This window comes from Macrotis lagotis, chromosome 1 (assembly GCF_037893015.1).
Source record: "Macrotis lagotis isolate mMagLag1 chromosome 1, bilby.v1.9.chrom.fasta, whole genome shotgun sequence".
NCBI classification, from domain to species: domain Eukaryota; kingdom Metazoa; phylum Chordata; class Mammalia; order Peramelemorphia; family Peramelidae; genus Macrotis; species Macrotis lagotis.
The window spans coordinates 129,670,524-129,684,546 of record NC_133658.1 but is presented as its reverse complement, the minus strand read 5'-3'; the positions used below and the strand labels follow the sequence as shown (position 1 = coordinate 129,684,546).

At 37.2% G+C, this 14,023-nt stretch overlaps 1 protein-coding gene across 3 annotated transcripts in view; it reads right to left on the bottom strand.

The window, feature by feature from the left end:
- The window catches only part of LOC141503021 (ras association domain-containing protein 2), a 74,620-nt gene that overhangs the window by 36,400 nt on the left and 24,197 nt on the right, over nt 1-14,023 (bottom strand). For 2 of the 3 annotated variants that reach the window (XM_074208108.1, XM_074208115.1), the window contains exon 2: nt 1,701-1,791. In XM_074208108.1, coding sequence (XP_074064209.1) covers nt 1,701-1,759 — 59 coding nt within the window. In that variant the 5' untranslated portion in view covers nt 1,760-1,791. Of the gene's footprint in view, nt 1-1,700; nt 1,792-7,440; nt 9,530-14,023 lie in introns of those variants that run through there. The other variant, XM_074208125.1, reaches the window with a different exon arrangement.

The window sequence follows — 14,023 nt, the reverse complement described above, 5'->3', positions numbered from 1 at the left end:
AGGAATACCTCTATTGGGTTTTTTTAACCCAATTATTATTTCAGAAAAAGAGGGTAATGTTCTATATGTATATTTGTTTATATATTCATATATATATAATGTGTATATATGCATGTATGTATAGAGAGCAACTCTTTTTGTATTATCAAGAATTGGAAACTAAAGAGTGCCCATCAATTGGTGAATAACTTACATTATGGCATATAAAGTCATGGAATACTTTTGTGTTGTAAGAAATTATGAAAGAGAAGGCTTCAGAGAAATCTGCAAAGACTTGCATAAATTGATACAGCATCATGAGCATAACCAGAAGAATAATTAATGTTATAACAATATTGTAAGATAAACAATTTTAAAAGACTTAAAGATTCTCATCAAGGTATTGCTCAACCAAGATTTCAGAAGACCAATGATGAATAATATTTCCAGAGACCCAGCTGTTAAATATTTACCAAGGTATTCAACTTCAAATTCAGGGTTCTTCTGAATGTGCAATACTATCTCTCATTTCTATTTTGGGATAAAACACCTGATTAATTGTCCTCTTCCTATTCTTAATACCCTTTCCTCATCCTAGACACAAAACAATAACAAAATCTCAAAGGAATGACTGCTTACTGACTCCATATAGCATCTTGGCAGATTTGTTCCATGATGCAATTGTGTTTAACCACAAAAAAATCCCTAGAATCATAAAAGGGACTTTAGAGGTCATCTAAGCCAATTTCCTTTTTAAAATGGCTTTAGTATAGGTCATTTATTACCAAAAATATTTATCATACCCCAAGTTAAAGGTTCCCAGTTTTAGTTTTCATACATGCTTAAGTTATCATAAGTTATCATACATGCTTAAGATCATATCATTAGGAAAAGGTGGAGAATGGATTACCTATTTGGGACATATTATAGCCAAATGGCTGTTCAATTAAGTGCTTTCTATTATCTCAGGAGGTAACACTCATTCATTTGACAAATATTATGGAATCATAGGCATTAGGGCTAGAAGAGACCTTGGAGATCACATAACCTAACTCATTTTACAAGTGAGGAAACTGAGGCCTGGATAGGAGGAAAGCATGGAAGCTGGATTTGAATTCAAGTCTTCTAGTTCCAAGTCAAATAATCTTTCTACTTTAGTACTATACTGCACATTCATTTATTAAATTTTCACATACAATTAATTTTTATTCTTCTTTGTCTAAAAAAAAAAGAAGCTTTATTTTCACCGCTTCCCCCATCCCCATTCCTGCTAGAGGATATTTCAATATAAAAGAAATCCATACTGAAATCCACATGGCAAAGGAAGGAAGGAAGGAAGGAAGGAAGGAAGGAAGGAAGGAAGGAAGGAAGGAAGGAAGGAAGGAAGAGAGAAAGAGGGAAGGGAGAGGAAAAAAGAGGAAGAAATGCAGGCAGGCAGGCAGATTGGAAGGATCTAGTTGTCAGAACACCATAATGTAGTTTATCTTAAGATGTTCCTGCCTTGGGTCCTAATAACAGTGTAGTACTTCTTCCTTAAATCTGTGTATTGTACAACACTTTGAGATAAGATGAACAAAGATATGTTATAGAAATTCAAAAATTCTTAGGAATCACTGTTCTAGACCTTAAGAGCTTTTTTATCTAAACCCTACCAACCTGATTCCCCATGAGTCTCCATAATATGCTTTTTTCCCTCTACAAGTTATGAAAGGAAATCTTACTTGGATATGTATTTATCTTGTCCACATGGGACTAGAGCGGTCTGGCTGCAATAATCCATTCTCAATGCCTTCTTTCATTAGGAGGAGAGATCTAAAATTGGAAGAAGAGAAGATTAGCCTCATTAGGTCCTGGGGACATGTCTGTACATGACTTTGTGTACTAAAAAGTTTAAAAAAAACCCATCAACCAAGAGGACTGCTGATTCCAGTATTATACAAACCATTTCCCCTTGTAATCTCCATTCTCCTGATTCATATCTAGTCACTGGATCCAGATGGCTCTAGAGGGGAAAAGTGAGACTAGTGACTTAGCACAGAACTCCCTACCTCAAATTCAATTCATTTGCTTGTCATGTCATCACCTCACTGATGTCATGGTTTCTTCTCCTTATAAGAACCATCCCCAGAGTCCATCAGTATGAGTACAAGTAACAACCATGACTCCTCCACAGGCTCTGTCACTCACGAAGACTAGAAAACTGTTCAACAGTTGGCCATTGCCACTTATAGCTTCAATGCAATAACCTTCCAGGGGGTCTAAGACCTTCTGGGCACGGTTCACAAAAAAAAAAAACATTCCTAGAAGCATGTGTTCAGAAGACAAAAAAGATAACCTAAAGATTCACCCACATCATTGATCCCCATTCTTTGTGGGAATTTTTAATAATAATAATAATATATATTGATATAGTGCCTATATATGTGCCAGAATTCACAATTATTATCTCATTTGATCTTCATAATAATACTTGGAGATAGGGGCTATTATTATCCCCATTATATAGATGAGGAAACTGAAGCAAAGAGAGGTTAAGTGACTTGCTCAGGGACACACAGCTGGTAAGTATCTCAGGCTAGATTTGATTTCAGGTCATCCTATCTCCAGACTCATCCCCTAATCCATTGTGCCACGCAACTGCCCAGAATATGTTAAATATTCTCTCTTAATGGGGACAATTCAAAATTTTGTCATTAATTCATGAGTAGAAAATGTGTTGAAGCTACAATGAGAAATTGGACTAAGGCAAAATAAGCATTCCCTAAGAACCCCATCTTGTCAGGATAAGCTCAACAACTGAGAATTTGATTTCATACTAAGTTTCAATCTCCAACTACTCTCTGTAAGTCTCCCAAAGATATCATCAATCTAAGAGTCATTGAAGCATAGAATTTAGAACTGAAGGAGCTTTAGGGACCAACTTCACCTATCACTGATGCTGGTCCCCCAAGGTATCAGTCATAGAGTTACTAATGATCTGGAGATGGACCCAAGAGAACACTTGGTCCAATCTCCTCATTGTAAAGATGGGGAGTGGAGGACTCCAGAAGGGAAGGTAACTTGCTTGCTTAAGGTCACATGGGAAGTTAGTGGTATATCTAGATACACTCATCTTCCACACTACAAACTGGATAGCCCAGGACAAAGTCCTCAGCCAAGATATAAGATGAAAGGAATGAATCTAATGCTCCCTAAGCTCTTGACCATTGGAATTCAGGTTTCATGACTCCCAAGGTCTTGCCCTTCCTACCACATTAAGATGCCTAACTTGCTTTTTGAGGGTCTAAATTCAACTATGATCCCTCTTATCATCATGTCATAGTTTTTAGAGAGGGAAGAAATTTGAAATTTTCTTGTTCAATTTCACTTTTTTTTACAGATGAAAAAGTTGTCAATGATCAGAGGTCAAGTGACAACATCGTTGAGGTAGTAAGAAATCACCAGGGCTCAGTGGGCTCTCTTTCCAATAATAGAAAGAATCAATATCAACAACCACATACACACACATATATATGCATGTATGTAAATATGTATACTACTGTCAGTCACAAAGTTTTCATTTAATGACTCAGTTTCTCCAACCAAATTCGGCTCCTTTTGTAATTGTTCTCCCTCTCTTGGCTTTAGTCCTCTTTCAGTAGAAAGAGGGATGTATATACATATGCATAAATACATACATATATACATACATAGATAAATATACATATGTACACATAAACAAATGTGAATCACAACAGATAACTGAGACAACATAGTAGTACAAGTTTCCACTGAGAACAGTAAGAGGGAGAGAGTAAGTAGTATATGTTTCAGGAATTGCATTAAATGTTTTACAAATATTATATCACCTGCAAGGTAGATGCTATTATTAGTCCCTTTTTACTACTGAGAAAGCAAAGGCAAACCAGAGGTTAAGAGACTTTCCAGGGTCACTCAATTAGTTAAGTGATTTAATTGCAATCTTCCTGAATCTAGACCCAATACTGCCTCAAAGAGAAACAAGGTCAATAGGCATGGGCATATGGGAGCTAAGTAGAAGTTTCTTTTCTCACATCCTGCTTTTCTTAAGGTCCTACACTTGAGGCTGCATTTTAGAAGTTACCTAGTTTTTAAGTCCCTTTTCTTCATTTTATAGATGGAAAAATTAAGATCCAGAAAGTTAAATGACTTATGTAAGAACCAAATCCTGAGCCAAGATTAAAACTCAGATCCTCTGACTCAAAATCTACCCCTTTCCACTAAAGAAGAACTAAAGCCAAGAGAGGAAGAACAATTACAAAAGCAGCATGATTTAGTTGGGGAAACTGAGTCACTAAGCAAAAACCTTATGAATGTCAGTAGCCCACTTAGTACATATATTATGAGTTGGTCATAAAGCAAGTCTCCAGTACAAGTAGACTTGGACATTGACTTGATTGTTAGAGAAATAACTTTTCTGCAGTTAAACCAACTGTATATTAACTAACAGTAGTATTTATCTACTCTTTTTTTAAAGTTTTATTGGAAATAGGGTTCTGAGTTAAGTTTGTGAACTTGGATTTTTTAATATTTTGGTAATGGTGTTTCGTTGATATTGATTTCCTTTGTAACTCTATATATTTTATCTTAGGCATTTAAAAATATTCTCCCAAGAAGGGATCCAGAGGTTCCATCAAACAGTCAAGGGATTCCATATCACATTAAGAGACACCGGTTTATAGAGTGAAGACTAGAGAGATGCCAGGCTTGTTGCTTGGGCATGAGTGGTATAATGTCAATAGACAATGGAAGGGGCAGCTAGGTGGCACAGTGGATGGAGCACTAGCCCTGGAATCATGAGGACCTGAATTCAAATGTGACCTCTGACTTTTAATAATTACCTAGCTATGTGACCTTGGGCAAGTCACTTAACCCCATTGCCTTGCAAAAAAAAAAAGACAATAAAGAGAGGATAGCTATTCCAGAAGGAGACGAACTGAATTTGGAATCAAGGTGAATGGTCTTGAAAAAAGGGGGAGAAGATAATAATAGCTCCTTGACAAGTGAGAAGAAGTAAGACCTACATACCTTCCAGGCCTATATGACTCATATAGTCAATATGGTGCCATAAGGACTTACAGACACAACAAAAGAAAATCATGGCAGATGGGAGAAATGTTATTAGAATGGAAATAACCAAATATCCACCTTTTTCTAAAAATCAGGCAGATACTTTACAGTACAATCTGTGCCAAGCATACCATACTGATTCCACAGATATACTATGCAAATTAAGAATTAACAATTTAACAGCATTCTGATCTGAAGTCTTCAATTTTTTCCTGAATAAAGAATTATCAACATCCTTTAAAAAGTACACAATAAAAATGTGGAGTTTCTTTATTCCCTTTAGAAGAGTGAACCAAAATATCAGGATGTAATCTTTTTGTTGACCAAATGAAAATAATTGATTCTTTAATCTGCCTGCATACAGACTTGAGAAAATAAGTGAACAGTTTCAGGAAGCCATGGTTCTCTAAGAGCATATTCCTACATCATCATTTATCTCCTGGTGTAGAAACTCTAAAAACCCTAAATGAAACTTCAGTTTCATTTTACCACTGCTGCATAAGTTATCTTTTGTTTTAACAATTGACTACAATGTGAATTAAACCACCAAAAAGGAGAAGCCTGTTCTGGTCTAGCAAAGTTAATGTGAGACTTTCATCAAGTAGATACTTATTCACTTAATAAATAATGTGTCTGGTAGAGCTGGCAAAAATGCAAGAGGAGATTGCTTTTTCTCCCACACTACAAAGTAGTTAGCCAGCTAGTTGGCACAATGGATTGAGGGCTGGACCTGGAGATGGATAGACCTGAGGTCAATTCCAGTCTCAGACGCTTACCAGCTATGTGACCCTGGGTAAGTCACTTAACCCTGTTTGCTTCAGTTCCTCATCAGTTAAATGAACTAGAAAAGGAAATTGCAAATCACTCCAGTATCTTTGCCAAGAAAACCCCAAATGGGGCCGTGAAGAGTCAGACACAATTGAACAAAAGAAAGCAGTTAGGATGAGTTAGGATCAAATGAGATATTTGCAAAGTGTCTGGCATAGGGCAGGTGCTTAATAAAGAATTGTTCCCTTCTCACCATAGGATGCTATAAGAATTAGAGAGGAGCAGTGAGATATAATAGAAAAAGTAGTAGAAAATGGGGGTTCAAATCCCAGTTTTACCCCTTCCAAAAATAAAGCAACAAATCAAGGCATAAATGTTGATATTAAAATTTCTAGTATGGATTATTAAGCAGATAGTTTGGAAGAATTAAAAAAAAAGTAGTGGCTGCTAGGAGTGAACATGAATTCACTACAAAATAAATTATACCCAACTAACCTCATTTCAATTATGGGTAAGGTTTTTGACTGGTGAAAAACAGAGTGGTATTGAGGCAGCTAAGTGGCACAATGGATAGAGCCTTGGACCTAGATGCAGGAAGACCTGAGTTCAAATTTAGCCCCAGACACCCACTAGTTATGTGACTTTGGGCAAATCATCTAACCTATGTTTGCCTTAATCCACTGAAGCAGAAAATGGCAGACTACTCTAGTATTTTTGCCAAGAAAACCATGGAGTCACTAAGAGTTGGACATGACTGAACGACTGAATAACAACAGGAAAGAAGAGATGACTGATACTGAAGTTGGGCAGGCTGGGGTTCAAGTCACACTTCTAAACCAGAGAGGGAGGGAGGGAGAATGAGAGAGAGAGAAGATAGTGGCAGAGAACAGAAACAGGCTGGATAATAGAAGTTAGGTCAATTTTTACATAAAGGAAGAGAGCAAATAGGACATATCCACATCATTTTGGAGGAGCTTATACAGGTAGTTGGCTCTGTCCTGTTCAATATCATTAACAGGGAGCCACATTTACCAAGATATCACAAACATGGGGAAGGACAGTGACTCCTTTGAAAAGCAAAACAGGACTCAAAATGATTCCTTTGCCTTGCACATAGTAGCTATTCAATAACTATTTTCTGAATGGATGAATGAATGCACACACAGAGGATGTCCTCAATAAACGTTTGCTGAATTCTGTCCCTCAATAGGCTGGAATAGTGGCCCAACATTTATACAGCAATAAAAATAAACTCATGTATCTCAAAAAAAACCCAAACAATCCAGGGTGGCTAGGTGGTGCAGTGGATAGGGCACCGGCCCTGGAGTCAGGAGTACCTGAGTTCAAATCCAGTGTCAGACACTTAATAATTACCTAGCTGTGTGGCCTTGGGCAAGCCACTTCCCTTCTCACCATAGGGTGCTATAAGAATTAGAGAAGAGCAGTGAGATATAATAGAAAAAGGTAGTAGAAAATAGGGGTTCAAATCCCAGTTTTACCCCTTCCAAAAATAAAGCAACAAATCAAGGCATAAATGTTGGTATCAAAATTTCTTTTGCCTTGCAAAAGAAAAAAAACAACCAAGCCCAAAACAAAAAAACCCACCTGCTCAAGGACAGGGAGCGTCTAATATGGTTTAAAAGTAGATCACACAGGGGCGGCTAGGTGGCGTAGTGGATAAAGCACTGGCCTTGGAGTCAGGAGTACCTGGGTTCAAATCCAGCCTCAGACACTTAATAATTACCTAGCTGTGTGGACTTGGGCAAGCCACTTAACCCCATTTGCCTTGCAAAATCCTAAAAAAAAAAAAAAAATAGATCACACAGAACCTTATACACAGTAAACATTTAATAAGTGTTTATACAATCAAATTGCATTTACAAGTACCATTAACACTATGCAGTGGCTAAAATAAAGTTCACGCAGTCATATGTCACAATCATGGGCTACATGAAAGGAAGGTTATGTCCAGAACAAAGGTGATTAGAATTCTATTGTGTTCTTCATCACATTGAGGACATATTGCCTCAATTCTGGCTTCCTAATTTCCAAGAGTTCATTTACATATTAGGATACAACTAAAAGGAGGCTGACCAAAATGCCCTTAGAACCATGTCATCTAAGGTCTTACTAAAGGAACTGAGGATATTCACAGCCTGGAGAAGAGAAGATTTAAAGGGAACTTGATATCTGTCTTCAGATATCTGAAAAACTACATTTAACAAACATTAAATTTATTCTGTATAGCTTCAATGGGTCAAAGTAGGACCCTTGGAAAGCAGATTAAATTTCAACAAAATAAAACAAATAAAACTTTTTAAAAACTGGAAAAGCCTATTTGGTGAGGTAATGTACTCTCTCTCCAACATTGGATATGACTACATAACCATCTACCTGGTATGTTAAAGAAAGGATGTCTGTAATTGGGTAGGAGTGTTGACTAGATGGCTGCTAAAGCCACTTCTAACTCTATGTAATTCTTGATTACATATTATTCCTGAAAAAACAGAATTTCTCTTTAGAAACCTTTAACTTACTATTATGATCACCTCTCTCTTAGGAGCAACTAATGGTGCAGGGGATTGAGTGCTGAGTCTGAGTCAGAAAGACTTGAATTCAAATCCATCCTGAGACACTACTGGTGTGACCCTGAGCAAGTCACTTAACCTCTGTCTGCCTTAGTTTCCAACATATTAACAGCACTTTCTTCCCCCTCACCCCTAGTGCCTGACACATAAGAGACATCTAATAAATTCATTTCCTCCCTTTCTTCCCTGTCATGAAAAAGAAAAACACATTTTAATAATACCTTGGCTTAGATTGAAGCAGGTAGAAAAACTAACAGTAACAACAACAGGAAATTCTGTCTTATAATATATGTCTCCCATTTCTATAGAGCATTTAGATTGAATTGCTTTCTTCACAACTACCTTAGAGGTAAGTTATTCAAATATTAGGCCTATTTTATAGATGAGGAAACTGACAATTGGAGAACTAAGCAGCTAATCCATGGCCAGAGAGCTAGAATTCATTCAAACCAGAGTTTTCTGCTCCCTCTTTCCAAAATGTGGAAAATTCCTCTCACACATCCCCCAAACCCAGTTACGGCAATTTTCTTCTTCAGAGTCTTATTTCTCAAATCTCAAACATACACAGAGAGGAAAAAGGAGAAGGAGGAGGAAGAAGGCTTATGAGGATGGAATGTAAATTGAGCTGGACACTTTGTCCTCAGGGTTACTTTTGTTTCAAGGTCTGCTGAGGCCCTGCTCTCAGTCTGAGATTTAAAGCTTGGCTGGGCAGCGGCAGGATGAGGTACAACACCTAGGTTGCAATTAGCCAGCCTGCCCTATGATTAGTTAGCTTTTTTAAAGACCTCTTGTTTTCCAAAACATCTCCTAAGAATTGTTTGTTGTCACAAGTCCAGGTGGCAGTAACTATTCCTTTGCTGAAGTGGGGACAGAGGAAGAGACTAGAGGAATACCTTATCCAGACTCATTCAGCAACCAGGAAATAGGAAAGAAACTCATCCGGAGTCTGCAAGTTTTGAATCTAAAATAAAATATACTACTTCTAACCTATGACTAAAATGGAATTTATGAAAGCATTGATTAGTTTAATCAAATGGATAGTAGAACAAGAGAGAAGGAACAAGACCAAAGACTAAGAAAAGACATAACTCATATTTTTTTTCTATAAACCTTTGGCAGCAAATGAAATCTTGTTAAAAGCCATTTGAAAGTCTAAATAAATTATATCCATTGCCCCCCCCCCCGTTGATTTATCCCCTTCTTAGAATCTCAGGCCTGATTTCCCCCTACAGAAATTATATTGCCTTTCACTAGATAAATTACATTTACTTCAGCCCCCGGTGATTCTTCCCTTAATTATAATTTCTGCCAACTTGCCAAAAATGGAAATGAGACCTATTGATCTACAGTTCCCAGGGTCCCCCCAACAGTGCTTATGAATGGAAGTCACGTTGACAAACTGCCAACATTTGGGGACAGTAGCTGTTTATAACAGGTTACACATTTTGGCCAAAAGTTCCCATTTTCCACAGTTCCCTTGGAGCTGCTGGGAGAATGCCATATGGTCCCATTGATTTTATTCACATCTAGTTTGGTCAATTGAATCTAGAACAAGCATCCTGTGTGTTTACCGTGACTTGAATATGTCCTACCTTCCTGGTCAAAATCCATTTTGGGAATGAGAATCTCTGTAACATCATCAAATACCTTGGAAAAGATTAATTTCATCTCTACTATTCTCTTTGTCATTCCTGAGTGTGTTATGTTAAGAGAATAAGACTTTGAGATAGAGGGCACATTGGGAATCATAATTAACTACAGAGTCAGGGATCTGGAACCAGAATGAAACATGCATAATCCCAAGGTTCTTAATATGAGATTCTTGAACTTGGTTTTAAAAAATATATATTTTGATAACTATCTTTCAATATAATTGGTTTTCCTTTGTAACCGTATGCATTTTATTTTATACATTTAAAAAACAGTATTCTGAGAAGGGAGTCCATAGGCTTCAGCAGACTGCCAAATGGGTCCATGAGACACAAAAAAGATTAATTTAATTTGATCAAGTCCATACTTCTCATTTTATAGATGAGAAACTTAAAAAACCTGTCTTGTCCTATCCTGAATGTAACTAGGGTCAGTGTATAACTATATCCTTACTCTCCAGATACAGTACAGTTCAAATAAAGATGGTAGAGAGTAAGTAGGTCAACACCAAGGTCAAAGAAAAAGCTTACTGACTGATCAGCAACAGCTCATAGGACCATCAACTATATCACACACCCTTGAACTGCAAAAGAACAACTTCACAGTTGAGTCTGTCAAAGGCAAGTGGGGGTGGGACACAATGGGAAAAACAGATAAAGGAGTCTCAACCCTCAAGTCACTAACAAAATCCTTTCTTTGTTTCTCCCGAATTCCCTCCCTCCAGAATAGCTTCCCAGGGAGGACACAGATGCTCACCAGTGGTCCAGACACCCAGGTGTGACCTTGGAAGCCTTTTACAGAGGCATATCCCAAGAAAACAAAGCAGGCCAATTCCCCTCCAGTCTTAATGTTCTACTTTCACCAATCCTGAGAAGATATGGAGACAGAGAGTCTAATGGAAATCCTCCAAGTAAGGCTGGAAAAACCCCATCCATCCAAAAACAATTCTCTCCTTTAAAAAAAAGCAGAAGCCTCAACTTGACTGTTAACTCTTAGTTTTCTCTCCTTCCTAGGCAGTCATAGGGCTCTAGGATTAGAGGAGTAAAGAGAGGGTAAGCTGCAGGCTGCCATAAAGTATCTGCCATGAAGTACCAATCTTCATCTGGCTCCCATCAGAGAACAGGGAAATACAGAAAGCTTCCATTTTAGGCTCAACCGCACTTTAGTAAATGTCCTATACTTCCCTTTCAAGTCGACCAACTAAAATCAAAAATGTCATAGGAAAGATTCTCTCAGCTACTGAGGCCATAGAGAATAGGGAAGAGAAAATCCCAAAACCAGAGCTAGGCAATCTTGGACAAAAACAAAACAAACAAAAAATTCCCCTCTTACCCCATGGATTTCTTAAGTTTGGCAGAAATAACTTTGAATAATAATCCAAAAAAGTAAAGGTGTCTGATGGGTCTACATAGTCTGAGACAGGTAACCAAAGATGGCAAATGATCCAGTGGTAGCATAAAAGAGCTGTTGAAGTCTAAGACCAGAAAATGAGAAGAGCTGGCTATGTGGTGAGAACTAGACAATATGGGAGAACAATGAGTCAAATGGTGTATTAGTACTTAGACAACCCACTTCAACCATCCATTAGTGGTTGAAGTCAGTTCTTCCTCTATCAAAGCAGACAATCTGGACCTTACCAAAGTTTTTCATGAATTGTTCTGGCTGAAAAATACATTAATCCTATGGCTAATCAGGTGAGAGGTCTCTCCTTCAACAGTAGCATATAACAATGGACAGTTAGAGATGTGAGTTCAAATGCTGCCTCAAATTATTACAAACCATGGGCCTTCCAACCTCCCCTATTATCATTCATTCTCCTCTATTATCTCCTTCATGTTCTAAATCTATGATCCTATGATCAATCAATCAATCAATGAACAAGCATTTATTAGCAATATTCATGCCAATTGGTAACAAGACACCACTTCCTCATAAGAAATAGCAGAGAGATATTTTTAATGTAGTTATACATTACAACCTATATTAGATTGTTCTCTGTCTAGGGGGAGGGATGGAAAGGAGAAAGAGAGAAAAATATGGAACTCAAAACCTTGCAAAAAAATTATTGTTGAGAGTTATTTTTGCATGTAATTGGAAAAAATAATTAGTTAATTAAATTTTTTAAAAAAAAAAGAAAAAGCAGAGGACATCTTAAGTTAAGAATTGCACAGTGGTTACCCACAAGATATTGTAATAGAATGTAATAGAAAGAGTTCTAGTTAACATTACATACTAATTTAAATCTTACAAATATCTTTACATATACTATTTCATTTGGTCTTTATATAATTGTAAGATAGGTACTATTATTATCTCTATTTTATAGATGAGAAAATGAAGAGATCAAAGAGATTATGTGACTTGCTGAGTATCATTTAATAAATATCTGAGGCAGGATTTGAGTATTAGTTAGATTTTCAATTAAGGATTTAAGGGAGGAAATGGACAAAGATCTCACCAGAAAAGACTTATATGAACTGATGCTGAATGAAATGAGCAGAACCAGGAGAACATAGTACATCTTAACAACATTGTGCGATGATCAGCTATGATAGATTCAGCTTGTCTCAGCAATAAAGTTATCAAAGAAAATTCTAAAAGACCTGCAGGAGAAAATGCCATTCACATCCAGAGAAAGACTATGAAATCTGAATACAGATCAAAGCATACTATTTTACCTTTTATTGAAGTCCTGGGAACTGCACAGATCCACAGAAATATCAAAACAGAATCCTTTTTTGGGTGGAGAAGGCTACTAACAAAACAAATTTCTCTTTTCTCACCACCAGCTTATAATCTCATTTTTCCACATTATGGCAGGAGCTGGAGTTGGGAAATACTTCTCTCCTACTACCAAAGAAAGGACAGAGAATAGAGAATGAGGGAGAAGATAATATACAACAGGTCAAGTTCCCAAAAGGAAGACTGGAAGGGAAACTATAGTTTGGCACCAAAATGGCTCCAGAGAGAAAAGATAAAGGAGTTTCCATGTTTGGGTCTTTGTCCAGAATATACTGCTTTAGTTTTCAAAGTATTCTGCATATATTATTTTATTTGGTCCTCAAACCACCCTGTAAGGTGGGTGATACAATTACCACCCCTCATTTTACAAACAGAGGGTAATAGAGGTAAAATGACAGCAAACATAAGCCTCAACTTCAAACTCTTTTCATAATTTTATAGCTGCCTCCAATTCAAGAGGCCAGTAGGAGCAGTTGAATAACTGAGAAGGAACTGCTGTATGAAGGCAAAAGGTGGAAGGTTGCTACAGGGTGAAACCCAATTAAGGATTTCCAAAGCCTCCAAAGGATCAACACAGGCAAGAAAACAAAAAGTCAGCACAATATGATATTTCTGAACCTAGGATTAGAGGAGTAACACACCTGTATTTTCCACAACATCTGTTGTGGAGAGAGCTTAGGTTACATTAAGTAGAGACAAGTGATTTTAAAAAAAGAGTGCAAAAAATTAAGAAAATATGTAGAGACAGTCTCAAAAATTGAGGGAGGGGGGAAGAGGGGGGTGTTCCTTGTCATGCCCCTGATCATGTCAAGGAGTGATATATTTTTGGAAGGATAGTGATATCTAGCTTGATCAAGTCTGGAGGATGTTGGCCAGTATGTTGATGGACCTCAAGCCCATTAATCAAAGGAGGTGAGGATGTTTAGCATGAAGTAAAGAAGATTTAGGGTGGACATGGAAGCTGCCTTCAAGTATAGAAGGCAATTTGATTTCAGAAAGCAAGACTAGGCAGAGGTGCAATTTCAGTGGTTAATTTAGGCTCATTTTAAGGAAAAACATTATATATATGATAGATTATAAGTACATTATATGCATTATAATATAGAGTAATAGAATATAATAGAAAAGAAACTAGCAGAGCCAATTCTCTATTCTGGCTAGAGCACATGCTATGGAAAGCGGAACCTGAGACCTGGCCACTTTTCTAG